We start from the raw sequence: 21,767 nt of genomic DNA on the forward strand, positions 1-21,767 counted from the left end.
TGCCAAGCTGTTTGCATGATGCAAAACTAAATTAGAAATGCATAGATAGGTGTAAAGGGAGAAAAAAGTATCACTGTTCAAACATAGGCCTCAGAAAGATCTCCTATGAAACATCAAAGATGATAAAGAATAATTTATCATAATGTTGCAATACTTCCTGCAGAATAACAGCCCTATCTTAAAGCCAAAGATTTGATTATTTTCATCAATATATTTTCCTTAAGAAATAGCCATCGTCAGTACTTGATTTTTAAATAACATACAGAAAGATAAGCAATTATTTCTGTAGGAAGAAAAAGGGGAAAAACTGTCTAAAGAAATTGTTATCAGAGCAATGCAACCACGCGCCAAAATATTTATCAAAATTATATACAGGATGAAAACATTTAATTTCAAGATTAAAGTTCATTAAAAATATTGAAGACTTTAAAAAAGCACAATAATTTTGCAAACATCTTATCTTCCTGACATGTTTTCCATCTGAGCTAAAAATACTAACCTGAGCTCTTTTTTCTCTAAGTTCCTGCTGCTGTAACCTTCTTTTTTCACGTTTCTCTTGCAATTTTTCAACCTCTTTTACACAGTTAGATTTTCTACGTGCTTAAAGAAAACAATGTAATTTAAAAATATTGTTGCATGAATTTAGTATTTACACTATAACATTTCTACTAATTTATGAATAATTAGAATGCATTTATTTATATCAACTATATTTTAAAGCAAATCAGTATTAGTACAGAATAATTACAGTAATTTAAAAATTTATAGAATAAATAAATTAGAAAAAATCATGGAAATGGGACAATAATTACACAACTGAAAATATAAGGACAATGACCCTCAAAATATATTTGGACATGTGATGATATTTGGATACATACAATATCATCACATGATAACCATGTGATGACATTTGGATACATGTGATCTCTTGGTCTGAATTAAAAGAAAGCCCAGTAAAATTAAAAAAAAAAAAAAAAAAACAACACACACACACCCCACCATGGTTAAAAAAAGTTAGAGGAAAACCAAATTCCAAATATTAGAATAACTATGATAAAAGTGAGCATCTGTTTAGCCACAGCACTCTGAAAAAGTTCATGAGGAAGCCTACAGGCAACTGCATATATAGACCATTTCTCATTTATGGACAACAATATAATCCAAAAGAATGTACATGTAATGCCCAGAATGAATGAATCCTTGATACACAGTTTACATACAAGGAGGTCCAAATTCCTTTTTTGCAGCTTGAACCGGAGATATATCTGAAACACTACCATTCTGTTGGGAGGAGGAAGACTGTTCAGGAAGCTGAGTAAGACGCATGCGTGCGGAACCAACCACTGCAAAAAAGAAAAAAAAAAAAAAAAAAATCACAAAGTTCATCTAGATATAGAAGAGTAACAATTCCGATTCTGAAATACTTTATTATGGCAAGATAAAATGAGGCCCCTTTCAAGATACAACAATTTATTGGGGAAAGGGGGAGCCATACATATAGAAAGTCTATTAATGAAGACATTAGGTATGCAGCTTTTTTATCCTAGTGTTATACAACAACAAAACATAATTATTAAGTACCAATGCTGCACATGCATATTTTTAAATACTCTACTACAGAATTAGTAGAATTGATGTGCATAGAATGAAGTATGTACTTGGAGATATGCAGTTTTGAAGTTTAAAGTGTTGAAAATTTATTTATATTGTAATTATACCCAAAAACCCAGTAAGAAAAAAATGGACCCATTGTTTCACATTCTCTGGATGTTACAGAATGGTCCCACCCCATTGAATCTACAACCTGTGGACAAGTAGAGGGATACAAATAAAAGGCAGCAAAGTGCAACTCAACCTATGAGTAGAAGAAACAAACCTTTTTGTCACTATGCTGAAAGGGATACAGATACAATCAGTATGTCTACCTAAACTTATTCATTCGATATGTGATAAGGATGCCAACTTCTGAAGATGCAGATTGATGTCTGTTCCCAGCAAATGTAGTGGGAGTGGCATGCATGCAAGCCTCTTTGGTAGAGCTGAATGTTTTAAGTTGTTTTTTAAAGAGTTGCTTCAAGCAGCTCTGCTTCAGCTGGCCAGTTTCCTACGCATGTTCCTAATAAGGTCTGCCAGAGGAGTATGAAAGTGAAGGTAACAACTTTATTTGGTAGCCTAGAGATGACATTCCAAATGAAAGCCAGCACACTGTGCAACACGGAGACAACTATGGAAACAGGTATCAAATGGGATACACAAGACAAATCCCCAGATCATTCCAAATATGATAGGAGATCTAGTTTACAGCATGAATTAACTACACGAAACAAGACAGTGTGCTGAGAAAACTTTAATTACAAGGCCAACAAAGAACAAATACTTAGGCTGACTGTAAACAGTAAGATGCACAGGACCTATTAAAATACAAGCTACAGGGTTATTTCATACCAAACAGACCATTTACTACAAATTACAACATGTATAAATGTGAGGAGAGCCCATCAATAAGATGTCTCAAATTTAAACCATATTAGTTTGAAAAAAAATTATCCTCTCCTCATGAGATTTCTGATTTAACATCCCCAGAGGCAAATGGCAGAAGAGGAAGTGATCCCAATTGTCCATCAGAAGAGTCTAAACATTTGTAAAGATATGCAAACCCACTTGTGTTTCAGGTTTAAACAGACAGAATGGAATCTAGTCTGAATTAATTACAGTAGATTAATGTTTGGAAGAAGAATCATCAACATCATCAGTACAAGTTAACTTTAATGCAGAAGAGAAAATGAAAACAATAAGCAATAACTATTATTTCTCATGTTATTAGATGTATTACATCTGTATTCATCCAATACACACTTTTCACTTGTCCTCCTGTGATACTTCAGCATTTTTGTAGATTTTTCACTATTAACCATAGAGTAAGAAATAACCTGTAGGGTTTAAGTACTCTTTGAATTAATGTTTACACACAGACTGTTAGAAAACAAAACTAAAAAATTGAAGGCATAAGAATTTTAAGTGCGCTACTTAACATATATTGAAACACTCAAGCTGAAGCAAACTGAGGATGCTTTAATTTGGAAAAGTCCACATATAATGTAGTATAATTAATTAACTTTGAATTTTTGCATCTTCAGTTCTTTCAGCTTAATTTTCCTAATGCTACATTGCTTAAATTTAAATATAAATACTATTCATACAGTATGCATTCCTAAATATACATAGGAGTAATTCCAGGAATGATGTACCATGTCTTTTACATGTCACATGCATACGTACCAAATTAGAAATGAAGAACTATTAAGGAATGTTAGATGAGCATGAGATTAAAACGTTCCATATTTTTTACTTCCTTGAAATGGAAAGAGATAATATTTACCTCTGTTATCTCTGGCAGGAGTGTCATTCTTAATAGGTGCCACAGTTCGTCGACTCTATAAAGAAAGAAATCTCTATTATTTGATCACCTTATTATTGAAAACAAACTGCAGCCCCACCTGTGCTTCTTTCCAGTGAATAAAAATAACACAACATCAGCAATAGAGAAGTGATTGCTGCCAAATCCTTCCCTGAAGAGCTTAGGGTGAAGACTGCTTGAACTATGAGCACTGTTTCAAAACAACCTGCAAAACCTTTTCTATATTTTTTCCTTGAGATATATTTAGTTATATAAATATTAATCCCCAACTCCCTCTCTGCCAAACCTGTTCTCAGAAAATTTTTTAGAAACCCCTATTCACCATAGGAAAAGGAAAGGAACACAGTTATCAAATAGCTACACAGACACAAAAGTTAGATTTAAAAATTCAAACATACAAACATAGTACTCCTATACATAAGTTTAATTTGAGCACGTTGCATAGGTATTACCAACCTTCACAGTTTTGTTTACTTTGGCTGCTGGAATAGGTAGTGGTGGCATCTCTGGACTAGGTTCAATATCTTCATCAGGTGCAAGATCTGGGTTAAGTGAAAATATGCTCTCCAAGTCAATCTGTGTAAAAGAATATATAACGCATTTATGAGTCTTAGAAAAATATTCACCCTCTCCATTTCTTGTGTTATGTTTTAAACTAAAAAATATATTTAGTGGCTTTACCCCACAATTTGTTAATTCTATAACCTGAATGATCTTATTTTATGTTCACTAAAAACAGTATAAACTTTGGCCTTTTTATTAGGTGCAAACACACCCTTCAGAAAAGGGATTAATTAAAAATGACCAATAGATAGTCATAATTTTTTAAAGTGATTAAATTCATACAGAAGTAGCTAGTATTACTGTGGTAATTTGACAATTACTGCAGAATATAAAAGACATTCTGTAACATAAAAAGAAAGAGATCTCAATTATTTGAAATTTCCCAGACAGTGCAAAAGAAACAGATGAATTACAACCACTCAAAAAATATAAGTGCAGTTGAAGCCATGTTGAATTTATCCTGCTTCCCCCCCCCCCCCGTAAGTGTTCCTCATTCAAAATGCTGTAAAATGTAAGGGGGGGGAGGGGTAGGATCTTAAAAATAGCTGGTTTCAGATCTATTGAAACTTGGTTTCCTAAAAATCTTAAATAGATTTGGTCTCTATAAACTGCCATTTCCTCTGGCTAGGCCTTTCAAAGGCCTCACTACCGTACAGGTTCTGTGTCCAGAGGGATGAGGTCAGCTGATGAGATCACCAGGATATTCTCACAATTTTTTTCCCCCCCTGTTATTTGACAAAACTGGTGAAGTGTAATTATTTCTGAGCTGCTTCTCCAAATCTCAGCTGAAACTGGCTAACGTGTTCCAAAATTTACAGGAAGAGGGGATAGCAAAGTATAACTGGGACACACACACAGACACAATTCCTTAAGGAAAGCAAGGCTGGAAAATTGCTGCCTAAAATAAACAAACAAACTAGCAGTTCAATCCTTCAATAATACAAACACAAAAAGATTTCTAATCCAGCTCCCACTGGTTTCTTGTCTGAACTGCAAGTCATTCTCCCTCTCAAAAACTTGATTTTTCTACTTGTAAAAAGGAGTAACAAGGTCAACCTTTGTAATCTGGTTCAAAATTAAAAGATGAAAAGCACTATTTGAAAGCTATGACACAGAGCTCAGGAAGTCAAATTTAATACAACAGATACCAGCATTTGCCCAGTATCTCCTATTCAAAACAGTCTGTAACCAAAGAATCATCAAGTAAATTAAGATTTATATTTTCTCTTTGTTTCCAGTGCAAAATCCAAAGTAATATCCATGTAAACTACATATTTTTTAAAAGAGAAAAGTTCTAAAATAATTATGTTTACCTCTTTGCCTTTAGTATCTCCATTCTCAATCCATTCAACAGTTACACTTTCATTATCTTCATTTAGGGACGTTACCATAGCTTGGTGAATTCGGCCTAAAAAGGAAACACAAAAGATCAATTAACAGATGGGAAAATTTTCCAGAAGTTATGAAGTTATTTTAATGCCTGCACTGAGAAATGCAGATAGAGGCAAGAAGAAAAGGGGTTAAAAAAAAAATAATAAAAAAAATAGAAGATCATTCCTGGCCACATACCATAAACTAGCTCAGATTTGATCCACTAGCAAAGGCTCTAACAGGACAGTCAGTGCATAAGTTAAAAACCTCAATGAACAGAAAACTAAATGGTAAGTAAATAAAATACCATAAGAAAAACCTACACCACTTAAGAGAGTCTACCACAGGTGGGAATGTTTCCTGAGGTGCACTCCACAAAGACTTGTCTCCCTTCTAGGCTGATACAACATTAAATGTCACAACATCGGAGGGAAGCCCCCTAAAATTGTATTCTGATAGCCACTTCTTATGGTCATTCAACCAGTTGGTAATTCAAGTAAAATTAAATTGCCTGCAGTTTAATACAAACCATCATTTTAAAACCAATTGCTAACACAGACTGTTAAGCTGGAGGTGCCCTTGCTCTGACTTCTCTAGTGAAAGATCCAAAGCCAGCAAGCCCCCATAAACTACAATAAAACCAATAACATTTCAGTAGGAATAAGAATTTTCCCTCTCAAATATAGTGTATTTTAAAATGTAATCTATCATACTTAATCATATTTCCTACACATGCAAGAAGCAATCAGAAGAGCAGCCATGTACTGATATAAAAGTGCATGTTCACACTGATTTCACATCTATACTTTGTCCTAAGAGTACCAAGAATTGGGGTTTCTAAAGAAAACTAATCCAATGCAACTGCTCCCCAACACCCTCCTTTAACAAGCCATAGCACAAACAAGCAACCCCTTACTCCATTGCATTTGAGAGGGAAATACAGGCAATACAATAAAAAAGGAAACTTAACACAATTTGTTATCTCCCCAAAGGAAAAAAAAATTGGAAATAAAAAAGCTTTATACACCCAGCAAAAAGTATTTTCATTACAACTGTACTTAATCCTTCCATAAACTCCCTGAACACCACACAATTTTAACTTGTTTGTAGCCTACAGCCCACACACACCCACAGCAGCTCCTGCAGGTGTCTCTACCAGGCCATCCTCAGTCTCACCAAGCTCACCTGTGCACACACCTGTGCACCAATACAGCTCCCCAGCAGCTCTGTAGAACGAATACATTCTCACATCCACATACCACAGTACATGCCTCCTCCTGCAGCACCATTAGACAAATCCACTCCTCCAACACCAGCATGTCCCACCTGCCACCTCTGAGTCACCCCCCAGAGACTGCACTTCAGCACTATCCTGGTTTCAGCTGGGATGGAGTTAATTATCTTCTTAGGAGCTAGTATGGTGCTGTGTTTTGGCTTTGATGTGAGACTTTTCAGTTCCTCAGGCCTTGCTAGCAAGAAGGCTGGAGGGGCACAAGGAATGGGGAGGGGACACAGCCAGGTCAGCTGACCCAAACTAGCCAAAGAGGTATTCCATACCATGGGATGTCATGCGTGGTATATAAACCTGGGTGGTTGGCTGGAGCAGGCAGATCATTTTCTGGGGGACTGCCTGGGCATTGGTTGGGTGGTAGGTGGTGAGCAGTTGTATTGTGTGCCAACTGTTCCTTTCTTCCTTTCCTTTGGGATGTTATTCTTTCCCTTCCCCTTTTCATTATAACTGTTGTTGTCATTGTTGTTATTATTGTTCTTTCATTTTTATTCTATTTCAATTATTAAATTGTTCTTATCTGAACCCTTGAGTTGTACGTTCCTTTCCAACTCTCCTCCCTATCCCTCTGGGTGAGGAGGGAGAGAGTGAGTGGCTGTGTGGTATTTAATTACCAGCCAAGGTTAAACCATGACAAGCACCCTCCCTGAGCCACCCCACAGGAGCCCAAGGGCTATATACAGCTCCAAAAGCACAAGCCAATTGTCCTGGAGTAGTCCATGAATGCACTGCTGCTGCTAGGCACTTGCTTAGGAGTGAAATGCAGCATGGTCCTTATACATCTGCTCTTGTCTGGGTCTCTACCTTTTCCTTTCCTAAATCTCCCAATCTCCCTAATCCACCCCAGTTTTCTCCTCCATCGATTGTTTCAAACTTCGGTTTCAGCCATTTCAGTCACAATTTGACAGTTATCAAAAGTTAATGTTTTTATATAGCCTAAGCCTCTTAGGACCTGCTGAGGGAGAGAAAGGAACTAAAACATTAACTGGTATTCCAAATTCCCTCACCTAACAGTGCAAGCAACAGATGTATATTGTTAATATATCTTTTATTGCAAAGTCTGCCTAAACATTCATATCTAGTTAAAATGAAGCAAAAAGAGAGGCTACAGGGAAGCATCATGGAAGGTAACAGCAAATCTATGTACTCTAATACAACATGCAGAGGAAGAGACTAGTTGAAACTCAGGCAAAACATAACACATGGGGGGGGACTTGCAGAGCTGTTGGCACTGCTGGGCAGCACTGCTTTTGCATCTGTGGTGCTTTCCTCACCAGCAACAGTACATTACACGCACATTTCTAACCTCTGCACTTCTCCTTGCCTAAAGCATAAGATTCAGTCTACCAGTAAAGAAGATCAAGTTTTACTTTAAAAAAAACAAACAACCAAACTTCCCTCTTTGCTTCACTTGGTTCCTTTCCTCTAGCATTTGCTAGTTTTTATTTCCCTGACCTGTATTTTGTCTGAATAAACACTTCCATTTGTGCTTCCCAAGTATCACTCTCCCAGGCGCCCCAGCGGTGCGTGCTGCAGGGACAGTGTGGATTCTTCACTGAGGTACAGCCAGGGGGAAGATGTGCAGGCAGGAATCACAGCTGTGTCCTCCTCTCTACACACAAGCTTCCTCCATTTCCCCTCATCCAAATGACATTGTGTAAGCACACATCCTTCCCTTGGGACTTGTAGAGGAATGAAGACAGTGGGTTGATTGACATTGATAATATGCAGTTGTGGCCTTGCTTTGACAATGTGCAGCTGTGATCCTACAGCAAAGTGGTTAAATAGCTCTGAGGAGCATGGGAGAAAAACCTGGATGAAGCAGAGACAAGGAGTGTGGTCTGGTCTCTGGAGGATGTAGAAACAGCATAGACAGTAGAGCTTGACCAATGGTAAAGCTTTTTGCTGCTTTCTGGTTTATTTGTGTTGTGTTATTTCCTGACTGCTGTAGCTCAATTGCAACAATTGGTGCCCAATGTGGGGCAAACCAATCTGGACATTTGAAGTTTATATGAGGCCACAAGTAATGAGCAGTGATGGTGGTGCCCAATGTAGCTGAGATAGGTGGGGAGAGCCTGTGATCTGGGCCATGTAACAGACATTGGGAGAGGTGAACCATTAAGGACTAATTGTTGTGGGTTTGCATATGTTCTCGAGCAGTAGCAAAAGCTTTTGAAGAACTTTATAGCTTTGTAGATGAAAACATACAAGTACAAAAGGTCATTGGAGGAAAGCCTGTGGGGGTCATAATCTTTTTTTGACAAAGAGAAGGCCAATGTTTGGGGTGGCTTACAGAACAAAGGTGTGAAAGTACGGTGGGCTGAGAAGTGCTGGAGGGAGTCATATTAGTTGAGCAAATTCTGTCTGACCTGCATTATAATCATGTGGTAATTAGAAAACCAGGAGCAGAGTCATATTTCAAAGAATGAGAACCCTTTTTTGCTGCCAGTAAAAAATGAGACTTTAAGTATCTAATCGGGCTGGAAGAGCACTCAGAATGGCTGAAAGAACAGCAAGAAAATAGTAATACAGGTGGAGGAAAGATGGAGCAGAGAAGTGTGTGTTCTTATTAAGAAAGACAGTGAAGAAAAGTCTACAACTAGCTGAAACATACAATCATAGCTCCGTAGCTCTACCTGCTATAAGTGGAGGGATTTTTAGCTTCCCACAGAACTATGTCCTATAGATCTGGAAAAGGAACCAGACACACACACACCCCGATGACTTGATTGTATTTTGGGGGAGGGTGAAAGGGGGTCTGGGGGATCAGTGGAAAAGCAGTGCAGAAATTGGGGTTCCATCAAATGCGTCAGAGAGTCAGTGGATAATGGAAAAACTGTCAATATTGAGATAGAACAAGTGTAAAACTATGACAATGTGCCCAGTGGTGGGATGTCTGGGATGATAGTTTGTCTGTCAGTCCTCTGGAAACCCAAGAACTTGATATTCTAGGGACTTTAGGGGTGGAATTCTGCGGGTTTTTTTAATTTCACACATAAAGCAGCTATTCATTGGCACAATGGGGTGGGAGTGAAAAATGTCACACTTGACAATCACTTGTGGAGAAATGAATCAAACTGGTGTGTGTCTGTAGGGCATAATTGTACACAACCTGCCCCAGATGTGACCCTGCCTAGGCAACTACCAAAAAGTTTATTTCTAATTTGTGGAGATAGGGTTTGGCCAGGGCTACCCAGCAGGAAAGTGGGAGGACCATATACCATAGGTAAATTAAGTTTGTTAGCACCTTCACAGAACATTATATTAAACCATAACCATTTGTTGCTAACACATGGTCATGGCTGTCAAGACTTTGATGGTATGTGTTGCATGGATTTAAAAACAAATTCATAATAGATTCACAAATAGATCAAGGAAATAATGGAAGCAACACAGAATTTACAGGAGAGTTATGGGTTTCTAGATGATCAGTTAAGTCACTTGGGGTTAGGGTCTTGGTTCATAGGATTGATTGAGATGTGACTCATAGGACTGTTTGTAATCTGTGCCATCTTGCTCATGATACCATATTTGTTTTGTTGCTTGCGAAGGGCCCTGCAACAGATGATAAACATGGCCTTTTTGGTTGAAAAACAAAAAGGAGGAAATGAGGGATTAGACTGGGTTGCTGGTGGCTCAGGCTTCAACGATGGAATAGAGCTGTGTCTTTAAAGAGAGTGAGCCACAACCTTGACAGAGTAAACTTGGAGAGAAAACAGGATATGAAGCAAGACTAGAGCCAGATATGGGGTGACAAGTCAGCTGCTGGCTAAGAACTTGAAACCCACACATCTTAGCCAATCAATAGTTGTTGCTGAGTAGGTTAGCTGTAAGGATAATCAATCAGAGAAGCTGGGGAAAGGGTATATAAACCTGGAGAAACAAATAAAGGCGTGCTTCTTTGCTGCATTTAATTGCCAATGAAGATTGCAAGTGGGCATTGCAGCCCTTCTGCAATTGCAACCCCACCATGTGTCAAATGTTTGTAATGAAGAAGCAACCTTTTGAAAAAACAAAAAGGGGGAATTGTAGGGGAATGAAGACAGTGGGTTGATTGGCATTGATAATATGCAGTTGTGACCTTGCTTTGACAATGTGCAGCTGTGATCCTACAGCAAAGTGGTTAAATAGCTCTGAGGCGTGTAGGAGAAAAACCTGGATGAAGCAGAGACAAGGAGTGTGGTCTGGCCTCTGGAGGATGTAGAAACAGTATGGACAGTAGAGTTTGACCAACGGTAAAAGTTTTTTTTTACTGCTTTCTGGTTTATTTCTGTGTTATTTCCTGACTGCTGTAACACAATCATAACAGGGACTGTGTCCAAATTCTGCTAGTGGCTGGGCTGAAGCAGACTCACGGAGCATGATATTTCCACACCTTATTTCCTTGGACAAGCATTTTTGTCTAAGTTTTCTTAGTTCAAGATTCTCAATACACCTTTCCATTAATTTTTCTGTACTTAATAACCTCTAGTGACTTAATTTGGTGCAAGAACACTGTTATAGAGCTGTTTCAATTATCTATCTGGTCTGTTAGCAAAGTAGCAACAGAAGCCACTTTCTTCCTGTAGCAGTGCTGCTTCTGCCGCTTCTACAAACAGCATGCTAGGATGCAAGGACACAAAAACTTTTCAGCACTGTGGGAAATGGAAGACTTTTCAAGCTTATGTTGGTATAATCTTCTGCTACTGTTTTGAGGCTTGGCCCAGCTGTCAATCTGGAATCAAGAGAACTGATATATGAAAAATGTAAATCTAGAGAAACATATGTTATACAACACTATGATCTTTTACATATTAACAGATTTTATAAATTTTGAAGAAAAGCACTAGTCGCAGCCTGTGATGCTGTATTTGTCACAGAGCCATCATATAAGTCCTATTACCTGTTCTTGTGCTCTATTACTTTTGGCAGAAAAAAAATAATTTATAAAAGGTTTAATCTTTGCCATAACAAGTGAAAGGAGATCAAAGCAGGCTGATGAATGAATAGAAAATACTGAATGTTCTCACAAATAGGGTAAGCCAGCATGCCATAACAAAAGAATCACAAAAAATCTTCCATCTGTGCCAGACTTTATCCACTCCCTAGCCAAGAAAGTCAGGACTGAATAATAATAAAAAAAAAGAAAAAACTTATGTCCATCTCCCAAATATTCTTAGTTTAAATAAAAAATTTATACCATGTTTAAACTGGCAATATACCTATACAATTTGTTCTTTGTGTTACTAAAAGTTTACATGTTGTTGAACTACCAGAAAGCACATATTCATCTTTATAATTGCCTCTTGCTCTCCACAAACAGTATTCAGTTATATTTTTCTAGCACACAGATGAATACAGCAGTTGTGAAATTCGGGAATGCCAGCAACCAATTAGGTTGTCTAGCATATAAAACAAGACCAAGCTGCAAATGCTAAAGCATAAGAGCCAAATCAATCTGCAGAGAGTGGTTGAAGGTAATGTCCATGATTTCAGGTGCATTTCCTGGAGTTGGTATCCAAACCTGAAATGTAACACATGTTCTTTTTTCAGTTTGTGATAAATGTGTTCATATTTACATGAACAAGTGATTTGAGAAAGACTATCTTCACACACCTCTCAAAAACAAAAGAAGAAAGTAGAGGCATAATGCTGATACATCAATTCTTCACTCTGTTTCTTTAATTTTTATTGCCTGTCCTCATATGATTAGAATTCACATCACAGGCAAATATTTTCTGAGAAGCTGGTCCATTGCTATAGAACTCAAAACTAATGGAGTAGTTTGAAAAGGCTATTATTTGTTTAAACAAGTTCTGTCATATGGTGTGTGGCATCTGGCTTACTCCTACTGACTATAGCATACAGAAAATATTGCTGCAAATACAGCAGTAAGAACACAAATGTATGTGAAGCCATCACTTTACAATCACCTTAAATACACATACATTATGATATTTTCACTCCTATCAATACAAGTGAAGAATAGAAACTCTTCATTCCCTCTTCCTAGTAATCTTATGAAAATTGACAAACAGAAGAAAGCAAACATAAATATCTGCAGAAACAGCAGATAAATTTCTATTGTAAGAGTTCCTAGGCTAGCTATTGGTACAGAAAAAAAGGTTTAGGAAGCAGTAGCAAAAGCAAATAACCAGGGCTAAATCAAAGATTTAGACTAACCCTCAACCTAGGCAGCAATGGCAACTGATAGAAATACCAAGCTGTACTTAGATCCTTATCTCTAAGCAAATTGAACATTTTCTACCTGCAAAACTTCTTGTAACTACCACAATTTTGTAGCAGTGATCAATGACAGTACTAAACCTGTGACCTTTTCATCTTCCTAATACTTTGCAGAAACTTAAATTATCAGTGTTAAATATGGGTTGGTGGTTTTTAAATTAGTCTGGGCTAAAGCAGTAGCTGACGTGACTCAAACCACTTTATGCTCTCCTAAGTGAAAAGGCTGGAAAAAGACCACAACCTTCCCCACCCTTCCAAATAATTAAAGTGCACTGGCCCCAAAAAACAATGTACTCACACTTCTCATGCAAAAGTTTTGTGAATTCTTAGAAAAATCTTTGAGCTGTAATAATTAAAAACTTAAACACAGGCTGTGGATCAGGCTATAGAGAAGCAAAGTGCATAATTTCCACTATGACCCTCATTCCTCCCCCAAAACCAGCACCAGAATTCTGCCTGGCAACATTAACCTATCACCATCATACAGTTGATGGTGATCAACTCATATAGTTGAGTCTTGTCAGCTCAAACCCAGGCAATTATTTTTAGCAGGACCAGGCTATGGCAATGTTAATGGGCCCAATGTTCAATAAAGGGAACTCACAGCTTATGTTAAATCCTCTGAACTTGCCACTTCTTTAGGAGCACAAATGTGTTATATTAGTTCAGGCAGTGGTCTGGTCAGCTGAGCACTGTGTTTTTCTAAGTACGTCAACAGTAGATGTTTCACAGATGAATTAAAAAATATAGTACAAGTTAACATCTGCTACAGAGCCTCACTGAGGATGACTACTGCAACAGAAGCTACTCATCCCTTTAAGGATTATAATGGGAATTTGTGAAATAACCATGATTTTCCCAATCACATTCAAGAGGGACTAACATGAATGTTATCTAGAGACACCTGGACATGCTTGACCTTCATGCTCTACCACTTGATATTAAAAAATTAAAATTGCAAAAAGTAGAATTTTCTTCAATTTCTTTTAAACAGAATACAAACCCATGGTTGTTTTTTTTTAAAAAACCAAACAGCTATGTTTAGGAGAGACATGAGAAGAAGCAGCATTTACCAGAATTACCATGGTCCAGAAAATTGTCTCCTGCACTACAGGCTTCAATCCTAGCAATTCCAGTGGAAGGACTTTCCTGCTCTCACAGAGCTCAGGATGGAAAAAAAATAACCCTTTACCCACCAAACAATGTCTATAGCAAACTTTCAGGAAAAAAAAAACCAAGGAAAAAGAGGATTACAGGTTCAGTGTTTCCAGCAATGTTACCTGTGGTGACGTCCCTATTCACGCAATCAGCACTTGTTCTGGTTCTCCCTGCGCTACACAAACAGTCTTACTGCTAATCTCAAGAAAATACTGGAAGTTACTAGTGACTGATGTTTCTTTCTCCACAACACTAAGTGTACTTGATTTTATTTTGTTTCAAAGTTTCATTTATCCATAAACAGCTCCACTTTTATTTTCTTTGTACCTACCACAGTTAAGCTTTAGCTTTTAGTTTTGTTTAACATAAAAATGAAACAAAGAAACAAATTTATGCCATGCCACCCTTCCTTATTGTCTTGTCTCTTGCCTTAGTGTTATCACACTGTCAAATAGGTCACTAAACGTACACGGTACCTGCCTTATTTCTAAAGGAAGTTCTTAATTATTTTTTAAATTCCATATAATTTTAATTAAAGATATATTTTAATATTTATTTTTGTGAATGATCCCTAGCTACCAACTCATTTTGGTTTATTTTCTTATTATCACAGCAACACTCAAGTCCTTCAAATTACAAGGTTGTTACAACTGCATTTTATGATCTCCATAAACCTTGTCAAAATAACCGACAGGAATTTTGAGAACAGAAACTAACGTTAACTAAATCAAGTTTCCCATATCTGCCTGTATATTTCAGTTTTGAATTAAAATCCACCTTAATCTACTCTTGCCCCCATCTAGAAAGCTACCAAACTCAGAAAACTCCCCATCCAAGATACTTATCTAATTTCTATGCAAAAACCAATCAAACATAGTGCTTTAGAAAAAGAATATGTTCACAGATCTTACTGAAAATCCACTAACAAATGTGGGGGAGGAAAGCCCACGCATGCCACTGAACTGTGTATAATATTTAGCTTCTAAATACAAAGAGCATATTTAATGTCCTTCATACAGCAAATAGGACACAAGCAACTTTTCAGTCCTCCTTGCATTCAGTACCAAGAACACCCTCCATCCCCCATCCCAAACCACTAAATTATAATTTGATGTGCTTAATCTAGCTGAACTTGTTAGTGTCTGTACTGATGCACCTTCTCTAAAGAATTTACCTAGAGCTGCATCCCAGCGCTGCCGTCACAGTTTTTGCTTCTTTAATAATTGTTAAATCTCCAATCTTTTCACATTGCAATTCACTGGGGTTTTTTGCTGACCTTTCATTTTCCAAGCCAATCTCTAAAATTTCCCTTTATATTCAAAACAAGTTTCCTGTGGTTTCCCCAGTTAGAGGAACACTTTGGGTTTTACTTCCCTTCAAAGTAGGTCATTTCTTTTGGGGGTGGGGAGCTAATTCTTTTAAGCACATTTCAGAGTGCATTATTTAACATTAGTGAGTTCCTCCTAAAACAACTTCCCTTTATTTGTTTTCAGAAGCTTCAATTACCAGTGAAATCAATGGCAGTCAGCCCACTGGCTTCATAAAATGTTAAGAGTATCTCACCGCGGTAGCATTTGGAAGCTACAGCTACATATTGCTTCTGTAGGTGTCAGTGTTAAGAGTGAGAGAGGAGACTTGTTTCTAAAGCAGCTCAGTTCGTAAAGTATCACACAACAGGCAACAGATGCACTGATATTTAGATATCTATCAGCAAGTTATTTCAGAAGCTCCATGCTATGTGGAGAAGTTCTCCACATGTAACTTAGTCACAAAAAAAAGATATTTAGAAGGAAGCACTTGTCCAATCTTATCTAATACATTCAACCATAAATCACCTATAAGCTGAACACATTTCATCTTTATGTTAGTAAGTGGTCTGCCTCTGCTATTCACCCCAGAAAGTTGCACTAGCACCTCACTGTCAACATATACAAACTTTTTTCCAGATTACGTGTTCACAGCCATTTAGTACTCTGTGCTTTCTTTTATGGCTTGTATAAAGACACCTGTAAAAGAACGGAGAGCCTATCTGTACCTCTTTCAGTCTGAATATCTCCTTTTTCAACACTGGCAACCAGGACAGGGTGCAATATCCCACATGGGCTCCAGACTGCTTTCCACAGGAACGCTCACTACCAAATTACAGTAATTCTAAAATTGTACTCACTTTTCCCCTTGTCACTTCACCCTGGTAGTCCACACTTATCTGTCATTTACAGTTTATGATCTCCCAATTTATAGCAAAAGCACATTTACTTTGTGCAGTGTTTTACCCCAGTTGTTTCATTCCATATTCCTAATCTTCCCGAATGATATAAATCTCCACAGAGATGATACTTCCGCTCTAGCACAGTAATGAAGCTTCCTGAGAACAATGTTGCTTTCTGTGTTATCACCAGGAATTAATAACTATAATGTCAGTCCCAAGTGATCCCAGAAGGCACGCTATTAGGTAGAAATTATTAGGTACACTATCATCACCTGTCTTAAATAACATTACCATTCCTGTATTAAACTTCATCTGAAAAAATTTTAATGCTCTACAAAATATTTTACTGAAATTGTGAGAAACTTATGACTGACCTTCATAATGGGTTGATACCAGTAATGCTGGGCAAAGCCTATCCCACACTAACGCGTACTGGCGGGGCCAAGCTCAGGTCATGTACTCAGCTCTAGGATTCAGCACTGCATTTACCTCCTCTGCCACTAGGATACTAGTTTGGGACACAGAGACTAGAAGCGCTTCAGCATCTGTCCTCCACTGTTTGCTACAACTTTTAGTTAGAGGCAATCTAGTTCCTAGAGTGCTACAATTAGATTTGTAATTCCCCCTATCCCCTCTATACTACTGTAAATTCAAGTAGGATGAGCTAAAAACAGTTCCAAAACTGATTTTAATGTAATGGCTGATTGCTCCATAACCTACAATTCTTTTATTAAGTTATGCTGTTTTTGTCATTGGGATACCGCATCAGTTGTCTTTATTGATGGGAAGGGGAGGCAACTCATATGAGGATCTATCATTTGCACGTTACTGAGGGTGCACTCAATCCCACTGTCCATATCAATGACAAAGATGTTAAAAAGTGCCGGTCCCAATATTGACCCCTGAGGAACACCACTCGTCACTGGTCTCCACTTGGAAATTGAGCCATTGACTGCAAGTCTTTGAGTGTGACCGTTCAGCCAATTCCTTATCCACTGAGTGGTGCATCTGTCAAATCCATGCCTCTCCATTTTAGAGACACGGATGTCATGTTGGACAGAGTCAAATGATTTGCACAAGTCCAGGTAGATGACAGCAGTTGCTATTCCCTTATCCACCAATGCTGTAACCCTGTCGTAGAAGGCCACTAAATTTGTCAGGCATGATTTCCCCTTCGTGAAGCCATGTTGGCTGTCACCAATCACCTCCTTATTTTCCATGTGCCTTAGCATAGTTTCCAGGAGGATCTTCTCCATGATGCTGCCAGGCACAGAGGTGAGACTGACCGGCCTATAGTTCCCCGGGTCTTCCTTTTTTCCCTTTTTACAAATGGGGGTTATGTTTCCCCTTTTCCAGTCAGTGGGAGCTTCACTGGACTGCCACAACTGCTCAAATATGATGGATAGTGCCTCAGCCACTTCATCCACCAGTTCCCTCGGGACCCGCAAACATACCTCATCAGGTCCCATGGACCTGTGCACCTTCAGGTTCCTTAGATGGTTTCAAACCTGGTCTTCTCCTACAGTGGGCAGTACTTCATTCTCCCAGTCCCTGCCTTTGGATTGTGTGAGTTGGGCAGCGTGGCTATAGTACTTGCCAGTGAAGACCAAGGCAAAAAAAGTCATTGAGTAACTCAGCCTTCTCCATGTCCAAGGTGACCAGGTCTCCCATTTCCTTCCAGAGAGGGCCCATGTTTTCTCTAGTCTTCCTTTAACCACTGACATACCTATGGAATCCTTTCTTGTTGCCCTTGACGTCCCTGGCCAGCTGTAATTCTCTCAGGGCTTTCCTAACCTGGTCCCTGGCTGCTCCGACAATTTTTTTTGTATTCCTCCCAGGCTACCTGTCCTAGCTTCCACACTCTGTAGGCTTCCTTTTTGTGTTTGAGTTTGTCCAGGAGCAACTTGTTCATCCATGCAGGCCTCCTGGCATTTTTGCCTGACTTCCTCTTTGTTGGGACGCATCGCTCCTGAGCTTGGAGGAAATGAGCCCTGAATATTAACCAACTTTCTTGGTCCCCTCTTCCCTCCAGGGCTTTATCCCATGGTGCTCTACCAAGCAAATCCCTGAAGAGGCCAAAGTCAGCTCTCGTGAAGTCCAGGTTAGCATGTGCACCCTCCTCACTGTCCTAAGGATCTTGAACTCCACTTTTGCAGAGCAAATCATGTGGATAGCTTCAAGTTTCTACAGCTGACTGTAGAGATCGCTGCTGTGTTCTCTAGAAGACTGCCTATGTCAAGTAAATTAAAGCACAGAATAACTTTTTAGGTACAATGCTGTTATATACTGTTGTGGTGGGTTGACCCTGGCTGAATGCCAGGTACCCACCAAAAGTCGCTCTATCACTTCCCCTGCTCAACTGGACAGAGGAGAGAAAATATAACAAAAGGCTCGTGGGTCAAGATAAGAACAGGAAGTTCACTCAGCAATTACCATCACAGGCAAAACAGACTCAACTTGGGGAAAATGAAATTACTAACAATCAAGTCAGAGTAGGGTAATGAGAAAATAAAAACAAATCTTAAAATACCTTCCACCCACCCCTCCTTTCTTCTTGGGCTCAACTTGACTCCTGATTTCTCTACCTCCTTCCCCCAAGCAGCGCAGGGGGGCAGGGAATGGGGATTGCAGTCAGTTCATCACACATTGTCTCTGCTGCTCCTTCCTCCTCACACTCTTTCCCTTCTCCAGTGTGGGGTCCCTCCCACAGGAGACAGTCCTCCACAAACTTCTCCAACATGAGTCCTTTCCACAGGCTGCAGTTCTTCATGAACTGCTCCAGAATGGGTCCCCCATGGGATCACACGTCCTGTCAGTAAAACCTTCTCCAACATGGTCTCTTCTCCAGCATGGTCTCTTCTCTCTATGGGTTCACAGGTCCTGCCAGGAGCCTGCTCCAGCATGGGTTCTCCATGGGGCCACAGCCTCCTTTGGGCACATCCACCTGTTCCAGGTGGGGTCCTTCATGGGTTGCAGGTGGATATCTGTGCCACCGTGAACCTCCATGGGCTACAGGGGGACAACATGGTCTTCACGATGGGATGCAGGGGAATCTCTGCTCTGGCACCTGGAGCACCTCCTCCCCCTCCTTCTTCATTGACATTGGTGTCTGCAGAGTTGTTTCTCTCACATATTCTCACTCCTCTCTCCCAGCTGCTGTTGTGCAGCAGTTTTTCCTACCTTCTTAAATATGTTATCACAGAGGTGTCTGTCAATCAACTGTCACTGATTGGTTTGGCTTTGGCCAGCAGCAGGTCTGTCTTGGAGCCGGCTGGCATTGGCTCTATAGTACATGCGAGAAGCTTCTAGCATCCTCTCACAGAAGCCACCCCTGTAGCCAACCCCCCCCCCCCCCCACAAAAACCTTGCCACACAAATCCAACACAACTGTACAATAATATTATAACAAAGTAACATGTAGATAATAATAGCGTTTCCTCCAAAATATTTTTGCCTTTAAGAGGCAAAATAAAGAGATTGCAGCACAAGTATTATTCAATTGGAGAATATTATTTGTTGAACATGTAAGATAATTCATCAAAATTTGACCTCTTAAGATGCTGGTTTTGCTTGTCAGTGAGGATGCATTTATTGTAAAAGGATTCCTCAAAAATACAAAGATTTGATCCAATGTTCTAATGTGCTATTAGAAAGTAAGACATTTTGCAAATATATTTTTAATATAGAGAGCATATAAAATGATGTAGTAAAAACTTGTGATTTTAACTTTCTGAGAGATTCCTGAAACGTCATGGTATAAAATACCTACTGGGCTTTTTCTATTTCCTTTCTGATGTACTAATCTTTAAATGGGATGTTTGAGTCAAATATCTTTTGGTAATTTCTACACTTAGTTTTTATTTGACTTTGCCTTTTATCATTTATGGAATTTCTTGTTGCAATTTTAAAAGTTACTTTGTTAGGGATGGAGCGTCTCATCTGTATAGAAGGTTAAAATATGATTTGGAAACTTATTCTTGTCAAATTTCAAAAAAAGTCAAAAAAATATTTTGCAAATAACTTCCCTGTGGATAGTTATGACTAGGATCTGTGTCATTCTAAAGAAAGCCAGAGACATACAGTCAGCATGAATAGGTTTTTTTGAAATTTATTAGTCATTGCAATTTTAATGAACTTCTTGTCCTTAAATAGTTTCAAAAACCATTTCATAGAATTATAGAATCATTTAGATTGGAAAAGACCCTTAAGATCATTAAGTCCAACTGTTAACCTAACTCTACCAAGTCCACCACTAAACCATGTCCCTAAGCACCATGCCTCACATCTTTTAAATATGTCCAGAGATGGTGACTCAACCACTTCCCTGGGCAGCCTGTTCCAATGCTTGACAAGTTTTCCTAATACCCAATCTAAACCTCCCCTGGTGCAACTTGAGGCCTTTTCCTCTCATCCTATCACTTGGTACTTGGGAAAAGAGACTGACACCCATCTCATTACAACCTCATTTCAGGTAGTTGTAGAGAGTGATAAGGTCCCCCCCTCAGCCTCCTCCAGGCTAAACAACCCCAGTTTCCTCAGCTGCTCCTCATAGGACTTGTTCTCTAGACCCTTCACCAGCTTCATTGCCCTACTTTGGACATGCTCCAGCACCTTAATATCTTTCCTGTAGCAAGGGGCCCAAAACTGAACACAGTTATTTTAAGGGTTTTTTTAAGAGCTACATAGTAGGATAATATACCATAATTTGAAATTTTCAAGGTAGCTACATAGAATAGTCTCACTTTTTAACCAGTACTGCATCCTTGACATGCTGCAGTCATAGCTGAAGTGCCAGAACCCCTCAGCTCTCCAGGGGAGGGAGTAGGAACTTGGCGGCTTCAGTGTCCCAAAAGGGCCATTGATCCCACTGTAATGGCTTATAAGCAATGTATATACATTCAAAATAGAAAGAATGATAATTGCAGGTCTTAAGGATATTCCTGTCCATAAATAGTGCTGCTTTTTCCTTCCTCATTTGGAATTACAAATGAGGAAGTGAGTGATGGAGAGATCGGAGACCTCCTGTCTTTCCTGGTCTGAACTTGTTGAGGCATGAGGACATATGATGTAGTACACGTTTCTATTTAATAGACTGAATCTTATGCATGGGTTCTTGTACCCTGAAGGGGCTATCAGCATGGCTGACAGCACCTACAGTGGCACTTCCCTATAGCAGCTGTACCTTATACACTTCAAAAAGTTGGAGCAGTCCCCTGGTGTTATGACATTTGCCATGTGTGGTGTACTCTGAACATTAAACTGATTGAAGAGATGTGTGCACCTTTCACGTCAAATGACTTTGGAAGGATTTTAGGAACTTGTAGCTTTTTGTTAATTAGCACCAAGAATACTTTATAGAGAGGCATGCAATCATATGTTCTACACTTGTAATAACTGATGCATACCAGCATTAGAGGTTTAAACTTTAGTCTATGTGGTAGCCATCTCTTTAGACTTTCTAACCCTCTCCCATCGCATATTTTTCCTTTCTCCCCAGTAGGAATAATTCCGCTCAGGATGACTATCTGTGC

At 38.9% G+C, this 21,767-nt stretch overlaps 1 protein-coding gene across 3 annotated transcripts in view; it reads right to left on the bottom strand.

Moving 5' to 3' along the window:
• LOC121080516 (kinesin-like protein KIF2A) overlaps nt 1-21,767 on the bottom strand; it is an 89,388-nt gene that overhangs the window by 44,591 nt on the left and 23,030 nt on the right. For all 3 annotated transcript variants that reach the window (XM_040578576.1, XM_040578577.1, XM_040578578.1), the window contains 5 exons: nt 5,299-5,393; nt 3,878-3,997; nt 3,383-3,437; nt 1,224-1,346; nt 500-600 (listed from right to left, as the gene is read on the bottom strand). In XM_040578576.1, the coding sequence (XP_040434510.1) occupies nt 500-600; nt 1,224-1,346; nt 3,383-3,437; nt 3,878-3,997; nt 5,299-5,393 (494 nt within the window). The remainder of the gene's footprint in view (nt 1-499; nt 601-1,223; nt 1,347-3,382; nt 3,438-3,877; nt 3,998-5,298; nt 5,394-21,767) is intronic.

This window comes from Falco naumanni, chromosome W, assembly GCF_017639655.2.
Source record: "Falco naumanni isolate bFalNau1 chromosome W, bFalNau1.pat, whole genome shotgun sequence".
Taxonomy (NCBI): Eukaryota; Metazoa; Chordata; class Aves; order Falconiformes; family Falconidae; genus Falco; species Falco naumanni.